Genomic DNA, 18138 nt, shown 5'->3' with positions numbered 1-18138 from the left:
TTACATTACACACCAGCATCACTGCATCACCTGCAGCTTACAAATATTAAAAACCTGAAGAGTACAAGGACAGCAGAGACAAATATTAAACACTAAAAACAAACCACATTACTTTATAAACATATTGAACACTTAACACTGTCAATAACTCCAGCCATGTTGTATATACTGTACTGTACATGTTGTATGAATTGTACTGTACCTGATGTATGTACTGTACATAGTGTATATACTGTACTGTACATGTTGTATGAACTGTACTGTACGTGTTGTATATACTGTGCTGTGCATGTTGTATATACTGTACTATACCTATTGTATATACTGTACTGTACATGTTGTATGTACTGCACTGTACATGTTGTATATGCTGTACAGTACATGTTGTATATACTGTACTGTACATGTTGTATGTACTGTACATGTTGTATGTACTGCACTGTACATGTTGTATATGCTGTACAGTACATGTTGTATATACTGTACTGTACATGGTATATGTACTGTACATGTTGTATATACTGTACAGTACGTGTTGTATATACTGTACTGTACATGGTATATGTACTGTACATGTTGTATGTACTGTACTGTACATGTTGTATATATTGTACTGTACATGTATATACTGCACTGTACATCTTGTATATACTGTACTGTACATGTTGTATGTACTGTACTGTACATGTTGTATATATTGTACTGTACATGTTGTATATACTGCACTGTACATCTTGTATATACTGTACTGTACTGTTGTATATACTGTACTGGACATGTTGTATAGACTGTACATTGTAGGTATACTGGTACACTGTGTCATGTACATCTACCTCAGGCATGTATGTCAGTAAGCTGCTGACATGTATTTCGTCATCTCTGATATACTCTCTGCAGCCCTGCACCTCACCACCTCTTATTCCAGCTGTATAAGTCAACCCTTGTGTAGGACTGTTGTGTTGTAGTGTTGTTATTGTGTGTTAAGGACGCTGAGAGGGCCACGACTCCGGAGTCACATCCATGTAGTGCGAACCTACACGGCCAATACACATGCCTGGGACGCTGGTCCGGTAGGTGACAGACAGAACCCAGGCTGGTCGGATGTACAGTAGCGAAGGGGGCAGACAGAACCCGTATCTAGATGGTCTGCTGTGTCCTACACCTAAACCCCTGACACCTCGTCCAAAGTCGCCGTGTGGAACAGCATTTACACCCCTTCGTTGCTGGTGGGGTAGTTACCTGAGCAAGTGCTAAAGCAGCTAGCCTGCCCCAACGTTAACCAATGAGAGGGGCTGTTAGCTAGCTAGCTAGCTAGCCTCTACGGTTACCTTGAGCGTGACATCACAGAGTTTGCCCTGCCGTCGGATCTCCTCCATGACGGCGTATCCACGACCCGGCAGGTCGTGGACGGAAAAGTGCACTAGATCCTCCAGTTCTTCGCAGATAACGTCTCCCATCGTCATGAGAACCGCGGCTAGACGAGCGGATTAAGGAAACGCATCGCAGGACAAAAAGGACGAAACGCGACACCGTAGCGTTACAGGAAGTGCTCACCTGAAGCCGGCCGGTGTGGGCTTTTCAAAATTAATGCGCGTTTGTGGCGTGAAGGTACGACTCTCTCTGCCTCGTGGCGGCGTTGAGGGGTCGTACTTCCGGTTGCAGACTCAACGTTTGAAATTATACAATGTCTTTTACTTAAACTCAAAACTTTATTACAGACTCAGGGTCCATGACTGACAAAGACAAGGTTAAAAAAGGCCATAAAATATAAGAACCATGGGTAAGAGAGTAACCCCAGACAATACACAGAGTAAACACAATAAAATGACATGAATGGAACAAGTCAGTGTGTTAAAAGAAGGCAGCCATACCGGTGGTCCCACTGCCGGGACTGGTAGCATGTGGCACTGAGTCTTCTATTAGTCAAACCCTTGATGATTACGTCATCAGAGTCACTGAGCCAGCAAATACATTTATACCTGAGATTTCTTAGAAGAGCCTGGAAGGTACTGACTCCTGCAGCCACAAACATTTCACTTGCACTACACCAAACTGCTCTTTTTAGTAGTATTCTCATAGCGTCATAATAAGCCACTCCAAGTCTCTGTAAGCTTGCTTTTGTATAGTGTGACCACAGGTGTGCAGTATAAAGTGGTGTACAATATGTAGTGTGACCACAGGGGGGCAGTATAAAGTGGTGTACAATATGTAGTGTGACCACAGGGGGGCAGTATAAAGTGGCGTACAGTATGTAGTGTGACCACAGGTGTGCAGTATAAAGTGGTGGACAATATGCAGTGTGACCACAGGGGGGCAGTATAAAGTGGCGAGCAATATGTAGTTTGACCCAAGGGGCTGTATAAAAAAGTGTACAATATGTAGTGTGACCACAGGTGTGCAGTATAAAGTGGTGTACAATATGTAGTGTGACCACAGGTGTGCAGTATAAAGTGGTGTACAATATGTAGTGTGACCACAGGGGGGCAGTATAAAGTGGTGTACAATATGTAGTGTGACCACAGGGGGGCAGTATAAAGTGGCGAGCAATATGTAGTGTGACCACAGGTGTGCAGTATAAAGTGGTGTACAATATGTAGTGTGACCACAGGGGGCAGTATAAAGTGGTGTACAATATGTAGTGTGACCACAGGGGCAGTATAAAGTGGTGTACAATATGTAGTGTGACCACAGGGGGCAGTATAAAGTGGTGTACAATATGTGATGTGACCACAGGGGCAGTATAAAGTGGCGTACAATATGTAGTGTGACCACAGGGGGGCAGTATAAAGTGGTGTACAATATGTAGTGTGACCACAGGTGTGCAGTATAAAGTGGTGTACAATATGTAGTGTGACCACAGGGGGCAGTATAAAGTGGCGTACAATATGTAGTGTGACCACAGGGGCAGTATAAAGTGGTGTACAATATGTAGTGTGACCACAGGGGGCAGTATAAAGTGGTGTACAATATGTAGTGTGACCACAGGTGTGCAGTATAAAGTGGTGTACAATATGTAGTGTGACCACAGGGGGCAGTATAAAGTGGTGTACAATATGTAGTGTGACCACAGGGGGCAGTATAAAGTGGTGTACAATATGTAGTGTGACCACAGGTGTGCAGTATAAAGTGGTGTACAATATGTAGTGTGACCACAGGGGGCAGTATAAAGTGGTGTACAATATGTAGTGTGACCACAGGGGGCAGTATAAAGTGGTGTACAATATGTGATGTGACCACAGGGGCAGTATAAAGTGGCGTACAATATGTAGTGTGACCACAGGGGGGCAGTATAAAGTGGTGTACAATATGTAGTGTGACCACAGGTGTGCAGTATAAAGTGGTGTACAATATGTAGTGTGACCACAGGGGGCAGTATAAAGTGGCGTACAATATGTAGTGTGACCACAGGGGCAGTATAAAGTGGTGTACAATATGTAGTGTGACCACAGGGGGCAGTATAAAGTGGTGTACAATATGTAGTGTGACCACAGGGGGCAGTATAAAGTGGTGTACAATATGTAGTGTGACCACAGGGGGCAGTATAAAGTGGTGTACAATATGTAGTGTGACCACAGGGGGCAGTATAAAGTGGTGCACCATATTCTCTGAACAGAGATATCTTCACACTAACTGAACACACGCCAAACTTGCGTGAGAGCATATGTGCTTGTGCAGACATCATGCAGCGTTGCCTATAAACATTATCGTTGTCTGTCATTTGTTTAGCAACATAGTGCCCAAGACATTTCACCTTATTACACACCCCAAGATTATTATCAGACAATTTAAAATCAGGACGTTTTAGAGGATTGACCTCTTTGGTTCTGCAGATCATGACAACACTCTTACTAGCGTTGTATTTGATATCATGCAGCACACCGTACACACAACATAGTATATCAAGGAGCTGCTGGAGACCAGCGCTACAGGGACTAAGAATGACAAGGTCATCTGCATACAGAATATGGTTCACCAAGGTATTACCCATCATGCACCAGTGTTACAGGCTTTCAGCTGCTTAGACAAATCATCAATATATAAATTGTAGAGAACTGGAGACAGAATTCCCCCTTGTCTGACACCATTGCTGGCCCCAAATAAGGCTGAAACTCTATTACCCCATTTCACTTGCATAGTCTGGTGGGCAGACCAATAAGCCAGGACTCTCACAATGTATTTAGGCACCCGTCTTTGACTCAGTTTAACAAACAACTTTCTATGATTAACATGATCAGAAGCTTTAGAAGTAGCGATAAAACACATAAGAACCGATGAGTTTTGGCCTCTGTATTTGTTTACAATTTACTTTAAGGCATATATATATATATATATATATATATATATATATATATATATATATATATATATATACATAAGTCAGTGCCATGTTTAGCTTTAAAACCAAACTGGCTATCAGTGGAGTTGATAAACTCATGCAGCATTATTCCTTCCAGGACTTTTGGCAGTATGCTGGCTAGAGCTACGTATAGGCCTGTAGTTCTCTAGGCTGCATACTTTACCAGCTTTGTCCTTAATGACTGGCACTAACAGTACAGACAACACTGAGTCTGGTAACAAGCCATGGACCATGAAGCCAGTAAAACAGATAGCAAGGAAAGGCGCTAACCTCGGACTGGCATATTTCAGGTGTTCAGCAGTACCATGATCTAAGCCACTTGCCTTGTTAACAGACAGCTTGTGTTTATAGCTTGGTCACCATTGAATCATCACTCTCAGTATTGCCCCCTTATACAGATCACTGTGGACACAGGTGAATAAGGTACTATAATGCTGTCGCCACAACTCAGCAATACTGTCTGTACCGGAGATACCATCAACAGTGCATGGCAGAGATGTTTTACAGCTGTTGAGAGCTCTCACTTCTTTCCAGAAATTAGCAGGATCATTTCCTAGCAGCTTCTGAGCCGTGGACTCTGCCCTCATGGCTAGCTCATTCTTACAGATGAAGAAATGGCGTACTTGCATCTTGCATTGGTGAGCTTCTTGTGTTCAAGCTCAGGCCCTGGTCTGGGTCTGCCTGCCATAGCCCACGATTTAAAGGCTTCACCATGATACCCAGCTACATAGTTGTTCCAGCCACCTCAGAACATAAAAACCAGCCATGGGATTAAACTGTAATGATGATAATAATGTAAGTAATGCACACAGCTGCATGTGTCTCGTGTACTTCCACAACTCACTTCTCTTGCTGTTGTTTTGCAGGTGTTGTGACTGTAGATTCAGGTTTTTCAGGAGAAATGTCAGTTATTTCACATTTGTGATATTAGCTGCTGGTTTTGATTTTATTAAAGCATTAAAGTAAGAAAATGTACATCCCATAATGTCTGAAGTGGGACACGTTCGTTTGGCTCGATGAAAGTCAGAAAAACAAGTCAATAAAACATCCCCACAAGAGACAAACTCCGTTCCGAACAAGCCCACTTTGTAAACTTGGAGAAAGGGGGCAGTGACTTTAAACATTTCTTTGGATGTCTTCTAATTTAACACTTAAAGGTCCACTTGTTGTAACGTGCTGACCAAAAGTGCAGGGCTGGGTCATCGTAACCTGAACATAGTCGTACTTTCTCATAGTTTTAAAACAGAATAACACTTGTCACTGAAGTATAAAGACACAAAACATGTCGATGCAGTAGCCACAAATACAACATTATCAACCAGGAAGTCATGCCAGTGTGGTGCGGCAACCTCTACCACTGCACCATAGAGAGCATCCTGACCTGAAGGGGTCTGAGCATCAGCCAGGATCCCACCCACCCCAACATGGACTGTTCTCCCCCCTGCCGTGCTCTGGGAGGCGCTACAGGAGCCTCAGAGCCCCCACTAACCGGCTCAGAAACAGCTTCTTTCCCCAAGCTGTTGCCCACCTGAACCTGGCTACCCACTGAATGTCTGCAGACATGTTTATACTCCATCCTTCCATCCACCCACCCCAACATGGACTGTTCTTCCCCCTGCCGTGCTCTGGGAGGCGCTACAGGAGCCCTAGAGCCCCCACTACCAGGCTCAGAAACAGCTTCTTTCCCCAAGCTGTTGCCCACCTGAACCTGGCTACCCACTGACTGTCTGCAGACATGTTTATACTCCATCCTTCCATCCACCCACCCCAACATGGACTGTTCTCCCCCCTGCCGTACTCTGGGAGGCGCTACAGGAGCCCCAGAGCCCCCACTACGAGGCTCAGAAACAGCTTCTTTCCCCAAGCTGTTGCCCACCTGAACCTGGCTACCCACTGAATGTCTGTAGACATGTTTATACTCCATCCTTCCATCCACCCACCCCAACATGGACTGTTCTTCCCCCTGCCGTGCTCTGGGAGGCGCTACAGGAGCCTCAGAGCCCCCACTACCAGGCTCAGAAACAGCTTCTTTCCCCAAGCTGTTGCCCACCTGAACCTGGCTACCCACTGAATGTCTGTAGACATGTTTATACTCCATCCTTCCATCCACCCACCCCAACATGGACTGTTCTCCCCCCTGCCGTGCTCTGGGAGGTGCTACAGGAGCCTCAGAGCCCCCACTACCAGGCTCAGAAACAGCTTCTTTCCCCAAGCTGTTGCCCACCTGAACCTGGCTACCCACTGAATGTCTGCAGACATGTTTATACTCCATCCTTCCATCCACCCACCCCAACATGGACTGTTCTTCCCCCTGTCGTACTCTGGGAGGCGCTACAGGAGCCTCAGAGCCCCCACTACCAGGCTCAGAAACAGCTTCTTTCCCCAAGCTGTTGCCCACCTGAACCTGGCTACCCACTGAATGTCTGCAGACATGTTTATACTCCATCCTTCCATCCACCCACCCCAACATGGACTGTTCTTCCCCCTGTCGTACTCTGGGAGGTGCTACAGGAGCCTCAGAGCCCCCACTACCAGGCTCAGAAACAGCTTCTTTCCCCAAGCTGTTGCCCACCTGAACCTGGCTACCCACTGACTGTCTGCAGACATGTTTATACTCCATCCTTCCATCCACCCACCCCAACCATGGACTGTTCCCCTCCCCTGTCGTATTCTGGGAGGCGCTACAGGAGCCTCAGAGCCCCCACTACCCGGCTCAGAAACAGCTTCTTTCCCCAAGCTGTTGCCCACCTGAACCTGGCTACCCACTGACTGTCTGCAGACATGTTTATACTCCATCCTTCCATCCACCCACCCCAACATGGACTGTTCTTCCCCCTGCCGTGCTCTGGGAGGCGCTACAGGAGCCTCAGAGCCCCCACTACCAGGCTCAGAAACAGCTTCTTTCCCCAAGCTGTTGCCCACCTGAACCTGGCTACCCACTGACTGTCTGCAGACATGTTTATACTCCATCCTTCCATCCACCCACCCCAACATGGACTGTTCTCCCCCCTGCCGTGCTCTGGGAGGCGCTACAGGAGCCTCAGAGCCCCCACTACCAGGCTCAGAAACAGCTTCTTTCCCCAAGCTGTTGCCCACCTGAACCTGGCTACCCACTGACTGTCTGCAGACATGTTTATACTCCATCCTTCCATCCACCCACCCCAACATGGACTGTTCTCCCCCCTGCCGTGCTCTGGGAGGCGCTACAGGAGCCTCAGAGCCCCCACTAACCGGCTCAGAAACAGCTTCTTTCCCCAAGCTGTTGCCCACCTGAACCTGGCTACCCACTGACTGTCTGCAGACATGTTTATACTCCATCCTTCCATCCACCCACCCATTATCTTAACCGCTGCTCCTGCTGTCAGGGTCGCAGGGATGCTGCAGCCCATCCCAGCAGTCACTGGGCGGCAGGCAGGGAGACACGCTGGACAGGCCGCCAGACCACCACACACACACACACACACACACACACACACACACACACACACACACACACACACACACACACACACACAGACGGACAATTCAGTACGGCCGACTCAGCTGACTGACCTGCACGTCTTCGGACTGGGAGGAAACCAGAGCCCCCGGAGGAAACCCACACAGACGCAGGGAGAACATGCAAACTCCACACAGAGGACGCACAAGATGTGTCCACACAGAAGACACATCTTGGTGGGTCACCCGGGATGACCCACCAAGGTTGGACTACCCGGGGCTCAAACCCAGGACCTTCTTGCTGTGAGGCGACCGCGCGAACCACTGCGCCACCGTGCTGCCATGTTTATACTCGTGCTCTTTTTTTAACTTACTTTAGCTTTTGGTCTTCATGTGTGTAGATCTTCTACTGTGTGTGCTGTGTGTGGTCTTCATGTGTGTAGATCTTCTGCTGTGTGTGCTGTGTTTGGTCTTCATGTGTGTAGATCTTCTGCTGTGTGTGCTGTGTGTGGTCTTCATGTGTGTAGATCTTCTACTGTGTGTGGTCTTCATATGTGTAGATCTTCTACTGTGTGTGCTGTGTTTGGTCTTCATGTGTGTAGATCTTCTACTGTGTGTGGTCTTCATGTGTGTAGATCTTCTACTGTGTGTGGTCTTCATGTGTGTAGATCTTCTACTGTGTGTGGTCTTCATGTGTGTAGATCTTCTACTGTGTGTGCTGTGTTTGGTCTTCATGTGTGTAGATCTTCTACTGTGTGTGCTGTGTGTGGTCTTCATGTGTGTAGATCTTCTGCTGTGTGTGCTGTGTGTGGTCTTCATGTGTGTAGATCTTCTGCTGTGTGTGCTGTGTTTGGTCTTCATGTGTGTAGATCTTCTACTGTGTGTGGTCTTCATGTGTGTAGATCTTCTACTGTGTGTGCTGTGTTTGGTCTTCATGTGTGTAGATCTTCTACTGTGTGTGGTCTTCATGTGTGTAGATCTTCTACTGTGTGTGCTGTGTGTGGTCTTCATGTGTGTAGATCTTCTACTGTGTGTGCTGTGTGTGGTCTTCATGTGTGTAGATCTTCTACTGTGTGTGCTGTGTTTGGTCTTCATGTGTGTAGATCTTCTGCTGTGTGTGCTGTGTGTGGTCTTCATGTGTGTAGATCTTCTACTGTGTGTGCTGTGTGTGGTCTTCATGTGTGTAGATCTTCTACTGTGTGTGCTGTGTGTGGTCTTCATGTGTGTAGATCTTCTACTGTGTGTGCTGTGTGTGGTCTTCATGTGTGTAGATCTTCTACTGTGTGTGCTGTGTTTGGTCTTCATGTGTGTAGATCTTCTGCTGTGTGTGCTGTGGGTGGTCTTCATGTGTGTAGATCTTCTACTGTGTGTGCTGTGTGTGGTCTTCATGTGTGTAGATCTTCTACTGTGTGTGCTGTGTGTGGTCTTCATGTGTGTAGATCTTCTACTGTGTGTGCTGTGTTTGGTCTTCATGTGTGTAGATCTTCTGCTGTGTGTGCTGTGGGTGGTCTTCATGTGTGTAGATCTTCTACTGTGTGTGCTGTGTGTGGTCTTCATGTGTGTAGATCTTCTACTGTGTGTGCTGTGTGTGGTCTTCATGTGTGTAGATCTTCTACTGTGTGTGGTCTTCATGTGTGTAGATCTTCTACTGTGTGTGCTGTGTGTGGTCTTCATGTGTGTAGATCTTCTACTGTGTGTGCTGTGTGTGGTCTTCATGTGTGTAGATCTTCTACTGTGTGTGCTGTGTTTGGTCTTCATGTGTGTAGATCTTCTGCTGTGTGTGCTGTGTGTGGTCTTCATGTGTGTAGATCTTCTACTGTGTGTGCTGTGTGTGGTCTTCATGTGTGTAGATCTTCTACTGTGTGTGCTGTGCGTGGTCTTCATGTGTGTAGATCTTCTACTGTGTGTGCTGTGTGTGGTCTTCATGTGTGTAGATCTTCTGCTGTGTGTGCTGTGCGTGGTCTTCATGTGTGTAGATCTTCTACTGTGTGTGCTGTGCGTGGTCTTCATGTGTGTAGATCTTATGCTGTGTGTGCTGTGTGTGGTCTTCATGTGTGTAGATCTTCTGCTGTGTGTGCTGTGTTTGGTCCTCATATGTGTAGATCTTCTACTGTGTGTGCTGTGTGTGGTCTTCATGTGTGTAGATCTTCTGCTGTGTGTGCTGTGTTTGGTCTTCATGTGTGTAGATCTTCTGCTGTGTGTGCTGTGTGTGGTCTTCATGTGTGTAGATCTTCTACTGTGTGTGCTGTGTTTGGTCTTCATGTGTGTAGATCTTCTACTGTGTGTGGTCTTCATGTGTGTAGATCTTCTGCTGTGTGTGGTCTTCATGTGTGTAGATCTTCTACTGTGTGTGCTGTGCGTGGTCTTCATGTGTGTAGATCTTCTACTGTGTGTGCTGTGTGTGGTCTTCATGTGTGTAGATCTTCTACTGTGTGTGCTGTGTGTGGTCTTCATGTGTGTAGATCTTCTACTGTGTGTGCTGTGTTTGGTCTTCATGTGTGTAGATCTTCTACTGTGTGTGCTGTGTGTGGTCTTCATGTGTGTAGATCTTCTGCTGTGTGTGCTGTGTGTGGTCTTCATGTGTGTAGATCTTCTGCTGTGTGTGCTGTGTGTGGTCTTCATGTGTGTAGATCTTCTACTGTGTGTGCTGTGTGTGGTCTTCATATGTGTAGATCTTCTACTGTGTGTGCTGTGTGTGGTCTTCATGTGTGTAGATCTTCTACTGTGTGTGCTGTGTGTGGTCTTCATGTGTGTAGATCTTCTACTGTGTGTGCTGTGTGTGGTCTTCATATGTGTAGATCTTCTGCTGTGTGTGCTGTGTTTGGTCTTCATGTGTGTAGATCTTCTGCTGTGTGTGCTGTGTGTGGTCTTCATGTGTGTAGATCTTCTGCTGTGTGTGCTGTGTGTGGTCTTCATGTGTGTAGATCTTCTACTGTGTGTGCTGTGTGTGGTCTTCATGTGTGTAGATCTTCTACTGTGTGTGCTGTGTGTGGTCTTCATGTGTGTAGATCTTCTACTGTGTGTGCTGTGTGTGGTCTTCATGTGTGTAGATCTTCTGCTGTGTGTGCTGTGTGTGGTCTTCATGTGTGTAGATCTTCTACTGTGTGTGCTGTGTTTGGTCCTCATATGTGTAGATCTTCTACTGTGTGTGCTGTGTGTGGTCTTCATGTGTGTAGATCTTCTACTGTGTGTGCTGTGTGTGGTCTTCATGTGTGTAGATCTTCTACTGTGTGTGCTGTGTGTGGTCTTCATGTGTGTATATCTTCTACTGTGTGTGCTGTGTTTGGTCTTCATGTGTGTAGATCTTCTACTGTGTGTGCTGTGTGTGGTCTTCATGTGTGTAGATCTTCTACTGTGTGTGGTCTTCATGTGTGTAGATCTTCTACTGTGTGTGCTGTGTTTGGTCTTCATGTGTGTAGATCTTCTGCTGTGTGTGCTGTGTGTGGTCTTCATGTGTGTAGATCTTCTACTGTGTTTGGTCTTCATGTGTGTAGATCTTCTACTGTGTGTGCTGTGTTTGGTCCTCATATGTGTAGATCTTCTACTGTGTGTGCTGTGTGTGGTCTTCATGTGTGTAGATCTTCTACTGTGTGTGCTGTGTTTGGTCTTCATGTGTGTAGATCTTCTACTGTGTGTGCTGTGTGTGGTCTTCATGTGTGTAGATCTTCTGCTGTGTGTGCTGTGTGTGGTCTTCATGTGTGTAGATCTTCTACTGTGTGTGCTGTGTTTGGTCTTCATGTGTGTAGATCTTCTACTGTGTGTGCTGTGTGTGGTCTTCATGTGTGTAGATCTTCTGCTGTGTGTGCTGTGTGTGGTCTTCATGTGTGTAGATCTTCTACTGTGTGTGCTGTGTGTGGTCTTCATGTGTGTAGATCTTCTACTGTGTGTGCTGTGTGTGGTCTTCATGTGTGTAGATCTTCTACTGTGTGTGCTGTGTTTGGTCTTCATGTGTGTAGATCTTCTGCTGTGTGTGCTGTGTGTGGTCTTCATGTGTGTAGATCTTCTACTGTGTGTGCTGTGTTTGGTCTTCATGTGTGTAGATCTTCTACTGTGTGTGCTGTGTGTGGTCTTCATGTGTGTAGATCTTCTGCTGTGTGTGCTGTGTGTGGTCTTCATGTGTGTAGATCTTCTACTGTGTGTGCTGTGTGTGGTCTTCATGTGTGTAGATCTTCTACTGTGTGTGCTGTGTTTGGTCTTCATGTGTGTAGATCTTCTACTGTGTGTGCTGTGTTTGGTCTTCATGTGTGTAGATCTTCTACTGTGTGTGCTGTGTGTGGTCTTCATGTGTGTAGATCTTCTACTGTGTGTGCTGTGTGTGGTCTTCATGTGTGTAGATCTTCTACTGTGTGTGGTCTTCATGTGTGTAGATCTTCTACTGTGTGTGCTGTGTTTGGTCTTCATGTGTGTAGATCTTCTACTGTGTGTGCTGTGTGTGGTCTTCATGTGTGTAGATCTTCTACTGTGTGTGCTGTGTGTGGTCTTCATGTGTGTAGATCTTCTACTGTGTGTGCTGTGTGTGGTCTTCATGTGTGTAGATCTTCTACTGTGTGTGCTGTGTGTGGTCTTCATGTGTGTAGATCTTCTACTGTGTGTGCTGTGTGTGGTCTTCATGTGTGTAGATCTTCTACTGTGTGTGCTGTGTGTGGTCTTCATGTGTGTATATCTTCTACTGTGTGTGCTGTGTTTGGTCTTCATGTGTGTAGATCTTCTACTGTGTGTGCTGTGTGTGGTCTTCATGTGTGTAGATCTTCTACTGTGTGTGCTGTGTGTGGTCTTCATGTGTGTAGATCTTCTGCTGTGTGTGCTGTGTGTGGTCTTCATGTGTGTAGATCTTCTACTGTGTGTGGTCTTCATGTGTGTAGATCTTCTACTGTGTGTGCTGTGTGTGGTCTTCATGTGTGTAGATCTTCTACTGTGTGTGCTGTGTGTGGTCTTCATGTGTGTAGATCTTCTGCTGTGTGTGCTGTGTTTGGTCTTCATGTGTGTAGATCTTCTACTGTGTGTGCTGTGTGTGGTCTTCATGTGTGTAGATCTTCTACTGTGTGTGCTGTGTGTGGTCTTCATGTGTGTAGATCTTCTACTGTGTGTGCTGTGTTTGGTCTTCATGTGTGTAGATCTTCTACTGTGTGTGCTGTGTGTGGTCTTCATGTGTGTAGATCTTCTACTGTGTGTGCTGTGTGTGGTCTTCATGTGTGTAGATCTTCTACTGTGTGTGCTGTGTGTGGTCTTCATGTGTGTAGATCTTCTGCTGTGTGTGCTGTGTTTGGTCTTCATGTGTGTAGATCTTCTGCTGTGTGTGCTGTGTGTGGTCTTCATGTGTGTAGATCTTCTACTGTGTGTGCTGTGTGTGGTCTTCATGTGTGTAGATCTTCTACTGTGTGTGCTGTGTTTGGTCTTCATGTGTGTAGATCTTCTACTGTGTGTGCTGTGTGTGGTCTTCATGTGTGTAGATCTTCTACTGTGTGTGGTCTTCATGTGTGTAGATCTTCTACTGTGTGTGCTGTGTTTGGTCTTCATGTGTGTAGATCTTCTACTGTGTGTGCTGTGTGTGGTCTTCATGTGTGTAGATCTTCTACTGTGTGTGCTGTGTGTGGTCTTCATGTGTGTAGATCTTCTACTGTGTGTGCTGTGTGTGGTCTTCATGTGTGTAGATCTTCTACTGTGTGTGGTCTTCATGTGTGTAGATCTTCTACTGTGTGTGCTGTGTGTGGTCTTCATGTGTGTAGATCTTCTACTGTGTGTGCTGTGTTTGTGTGTGTCTGTCCTGCGCTGTTTGGCGAAGCTGCAGCCCTTATTTCATTTTAACATGTGCCTGCACATTGTTTTAAATGACAGTAAGTTGAACTGAATTGAGTTACTGACCCATCCACCTCAAACACGTAACTTCACCTTAAGACTTGCTTAGATATTATTTCGTTATTTTCAAAGGAGATTAATGAGTCATTTCACTCAGTAATTCTTAATTTCTTCATTGGCTTGTGGCCCCTGACTCACAGAGGAACTGCACAAGTGAGTTTGCCTGTTCCCCTGTCCTCTGCTGTGGAGAGGAGCTGTGGAGAGGAGCTGTGGAGAGGAGCTGTGGAGAGGAGCTGTGGAGAGGAGTGGTGGAGAGGAGCTGTGGAGAGGAGCTGTGGAGAGGAGCGGTGGAGAGGAGCGGTGGAGATGAGCGGTGGAGAGGAGCTGTGGAGAGGAGCGGTGGAGAGGAGCGGTGGAGAGGAGCTGTGGAGAGGAGCTGTGGAGAGGAGCTGTGGAGAGGAGCGGTGGAGAGGAGCTGTGGAGAGGAGCTGTGGAGAGGAGCTGTGGAGAGGAGCTGTGGAGAGGAGCCGTGGAGATGAGCGGTGGAGAGGAGCTGTGGAGATGAATGGTGGAGATGGGCCGTGGAGAGGAGCCGTGGAGATGAGTGGTGGAGATGAGTGGTGGAGATGAGTGGTGGAGATGAATGGTGGAGATGGGCTGTGGAGATGGGCTGTGGAGATGAGCGGTGGAGATGAGCGGTGGAGATGAATGGTGGAGATGAATGGTGGAGATGGGCTGTGGAGATGAGCGGTGGAGATGAATGGTGGAGATGAATGGTGGAGATGAATGGTGGAGATGGGCTGTGGGGATTGGCTGGATTCTCCCCTCAAGCACCAAGCACATCAGCCCCGTAGACATCAATCACAGTCACTGTATTGTTTATAAGGGTGGGGGTACCTGCAGGTACTGTATTGTTTATAAGGGTGGGGTACCTGCAGGTACTGTATTGTTTATAAGGGTGGGGTACCTGCAGGTACTGTATTGTTTATAAGGGTGGGGTACCTGCAGGTACTGTATTGTTTATAAGGGTGGGGTACCTGCAGGTACTGTATTGTTTATAAGGGTGGGGTACCTGCAGGTACTGTATTGTTTATAAGGGTGGGGTACCTGCAGGTACTGTATTGTTTATAAGGGTGGGGTACCTGCAGGTACTGTATTGTTTATAAGGGTGGGGTACCTGCAGGTACTGTATTGTTTATAAGGGTGGGGGTACCTGCAGGTACTGTATTGTTTATAAGGGTGGGGTACCTGCAGGTACTGTATTGTTTATAAGGGTGGGGTACCTGCAGGTACTGTATTGTTTATAAGGGTGGGGTACCTGCAGGTACTGTATTGTTTATAAGGGTGGGGTACCTGCAGGTACTGTATTGTTTATAAGGGTGGGGTACCTGCAGGTAATGTATTGTTTATAAGGGTGGGGTACCTGCAGGTACTGTATTGTTTATAAGGGTGGGGTACCTGCAGGTACTGTATTGTTTATAAGGGTGGGGGTACCTGCAGGTAATGTATTGTTTATAAGGGTGGGGGTACCTGCAGGTACTGTATTGTTTATGAACTGATTCAACCTTCTTTGAAGGAAGGAGCTGGCTTATTGAAATACAAGCAAGCTTTCTCTGCTTCAAAAGCAGCGTGTCTTGCTGAATCAACATTAATAAACATAACCCAGATTTCTCTTTGACTACTACTACTTTCAGCTGCTCCCATTGGGGGTCGCCACAGCGGATCTTCCGTTTCCATTTCTCCAGATTTCTCTTTGACACTGAATCTAAACTCACTAAAAAGCAGCCGTCTATTAGCTGCTCACCCTTCATGGCCCATGAGTTTCTAGACTTTTTTCTGCGATAAGTTTGATGAGATCTTAAACAAAATTAGTTCTTCAACTCCATCTACTCCTGCAGATCCTGTCATACTAAATTCATATCTACACAATGAGTCACTGACGGTCCCAGTTATTACAGCTTTTGAGACTCTCTCTCCTGATACTTTGACTAAGCTCGTGTCAGCTTCTAAACCAGCTGCTTGCCTACTTGACCCCTTACCAGCGAAACTTTCTAGAGACCCCTGGCCTTTTCTGGGACCTACCATGCTAGACATGGTTAATGTATCTCTCACTACTGACGCTGTTCCCAGCGGTTTAAGACAGCTGTGGTTAAACCTCTACTTAAGAAACCGCACCTCGATCCAGAGTCTCTTAATAACCATCGACCAATCTCTAATCTTCCATATTTGTCTCTTCTGCTGTGTGTGTCAATGGTGTGATGTGAGTCTCTCCTGTGCACATGTGTAGTCTGTCCTCCTGTTAGGGCTACATGGTGATGGTGGTGACGTGGCTCAGGTCCTGGGCTGTTCCGGTGGTGTCTGGACACTGCTTGGCATCCTCCTCAACATAATCTTCATATATCTTATAATTCCACTATATTTGTGTTATCCTCTTTCAGTGCTGCATTGTGTAAATTGTGTAAACACAACATCATGTCACGTTGTGTGTCTTGGGAGAGAGATCCTCCTCTGGTGCTCTCCCTGAGGGTTCTTCCGAGTTTTTCTACCTGTTAAAGGTTTTAGGGAGTTGTTCCTTACCCGATTTGAGGGTCTAAGGACAGGATGTTGTGTTGTGGAAAAGCCCCCTGAGGCACACTTGTAATTTGTGATGCTGGCTACACAAATAAAAATGACTTGACTATATGACCGATAGGAATCAACCAATAGGTTGGGTAGTACTTGACCAACAGGAATGAGGCTGGGGCGTGAAGGGGTTAATGTGTTCATCGTGTCGGAAGTGCTGTGAAACTAAATGGGAACGGAGAAGGTCCACCTGGAAGGAAAACAAAGAGACTGGTGAGCCAATTAAATGAGCCAGTGAATACGAGCAGAGTGGAGAGGGAGCTAGCAAGATGCTATCACACCCAGCACTAAGTTTAGCATTCAGCCACCACAGCCCTTTGGGTTTTCCAGCCGCCCAGGTGGACAACGTGGATACAGAGAGTCCAGAGATCCCATCAGGCAACTTCACAGCAAGCTGCGAAGAGACCAGCTGAATACTGTATGGGACACGAAGGTGATGACGTTTTGAGAGGCTTGAAGCTCAGTGATGCAGAGCAGCACCAACACACCAAAGTGAGGGATGGCTTTCAGCCGTTCTTCGTAGTGAGAAAGAACATCGTTTACGAACACACACGATTTAATATGCACAAGCAAGAAGCAAACGAGACTGTCGATGCATTCATCACTTCCCTGTATGCATTAGCAGGGCACTGCAATTATGAGATGCAGCATGGTGAAGTAATCAGGGACAGGACAGTGGTAGGACTGGCACACACACGGCCCTCTTAACCCATGCAGATGGAGAAAGACATAGACCTGGACAAAGGCCATTAACATGGCAAGACAATCAGAGGAGATCAAAAACAGCTCAACACACTGAAGAGGGAAGCCAGTGGTGTAAAGCAGATGGATGCTAGCTCTGTGGACAGTGGTGTATAGCAGATGGATGCTAGCTCTGTGGACAGTGGTGTATAGCAGATGGATGCTAGCTCTGTGGACAGTGGTGTATAGCAGATGGATGCTAGCTCTGTGGACAGACAGTGGTGTATAGCAGATGGATGTTAGCTCTGTGGACAGTGGTGTATAGCAGATGGATGCTAGCTCTGTGGACAGTGGTGTATAGCAGATGGATGTTAGCTCTGTGGACAGTGGTGTAAAGCAGATGGATGCTAGCTCTGTGGACAGTGGTGTATAGCAGATGGATGCTAGCTCTGTGGACAGTGGTGTATAGCAGATGGATGCTAGCTCTGTGGACAGACAGTGGTGTATAGCAGATGGATGCTAGCTCTGTGGACAGTGGTGTAAAGCAGATGGATGCTAGCTCTGTGGACAGACAGTGGTGTATAGCAGATGGATGCCAGCTCTGTGGACAGTGGTGTATAGCAGATGGATGCTAGCTCTGTGGACAGTGGTGTATAGCAGATGGATGCTAGCTCTGTGGACAGTGGTGTATAGCAGATGGATGCTAGCTCTGTGGACAGTGGTGTATAGCAGACGGATGCTAGCTCTGTGGACAGTGGTGTATAGCAGATGGATGCTAGCTCTGTGGACAGTGGTGTATAGCAGATGGATGCTAGCTCTGTGGACAGACAGTGGTGTATAGCAGATGGATGCTAGCTCTGTGGACAGTGGTGTAAAGCAGATGGATGCTAGCTCTGTGGACAGACAGTGGTGTATAGCAGATGGATGCTAGCTCTGTGGACAGTGGTGTATAGCAGATGGATGCTAGCTCTGTGGACAGTGGTGTATAGCAGATGGATGCTAGCTCTGTGGACAGTGGTGTATAGCAGATGGATGCTAGCTCTGTGGACAGACAGTGGTGTATAGCAGATGGATGTTAGCTCTGTGGACAGTGGTGTATAGCACATGGATGCTAGCTCTGTGGACAGTGGTGTATAGCAGATGGATGTTAGCTCTGTGGACAGTGGTGTAAAGCAGATGGATGCTAGCTCTGTGGACAGTGGTGTAAAGCAGATGGATGCTAGCTCTGTGGACAGTGGTGTATA

At 46.8% G+C, this 18138-nt stretch overlaps 1 protein-coding gene across 1 annotated transcript in view; it reads right to left on the bottom strand.

Moving 5' to 3' along the window:
* The window catches only part of klhl18 (kelch-like family member 18), a 44738-nt gene extending 43216 nt beyond the window's left edge, over window positions 1-1522 (bottom strand). Inside the window, exon 1 of the mRNA XM_056293373.1 lies at window positions 1329-1522. Within this exon, the coding sequence (XP_056149348.1) occupies window positions 1329-1463 (135 nt within the window). The 5' untranslated portion in view covers window positions 1464-1522. The remainder of the gene's footprint in view (window positions 1-1328) is intronic.
* Window positions 1523-18138: the final 16616 nt, after the last annotated feature.

This window comes from Lampris incognitus, chromosome 14 (assembly GCF_029633865.1).
Source record: "Lampris incognitus isolate fLamInc1 chromosome 14, fLamInc1.hap2, whole genome shotgun sequence".
Taxonomy (NCBI): Eukaryota; Metazoa; Chordata; class Actinopteri; order Lampriformes; family Lampridae; genus Lampris; species Lampris incognitus.
Note: the sequence above shows the minus strand (reverse complement) of the source record. Positions and strands in the feature narration are given on the sequence as shown.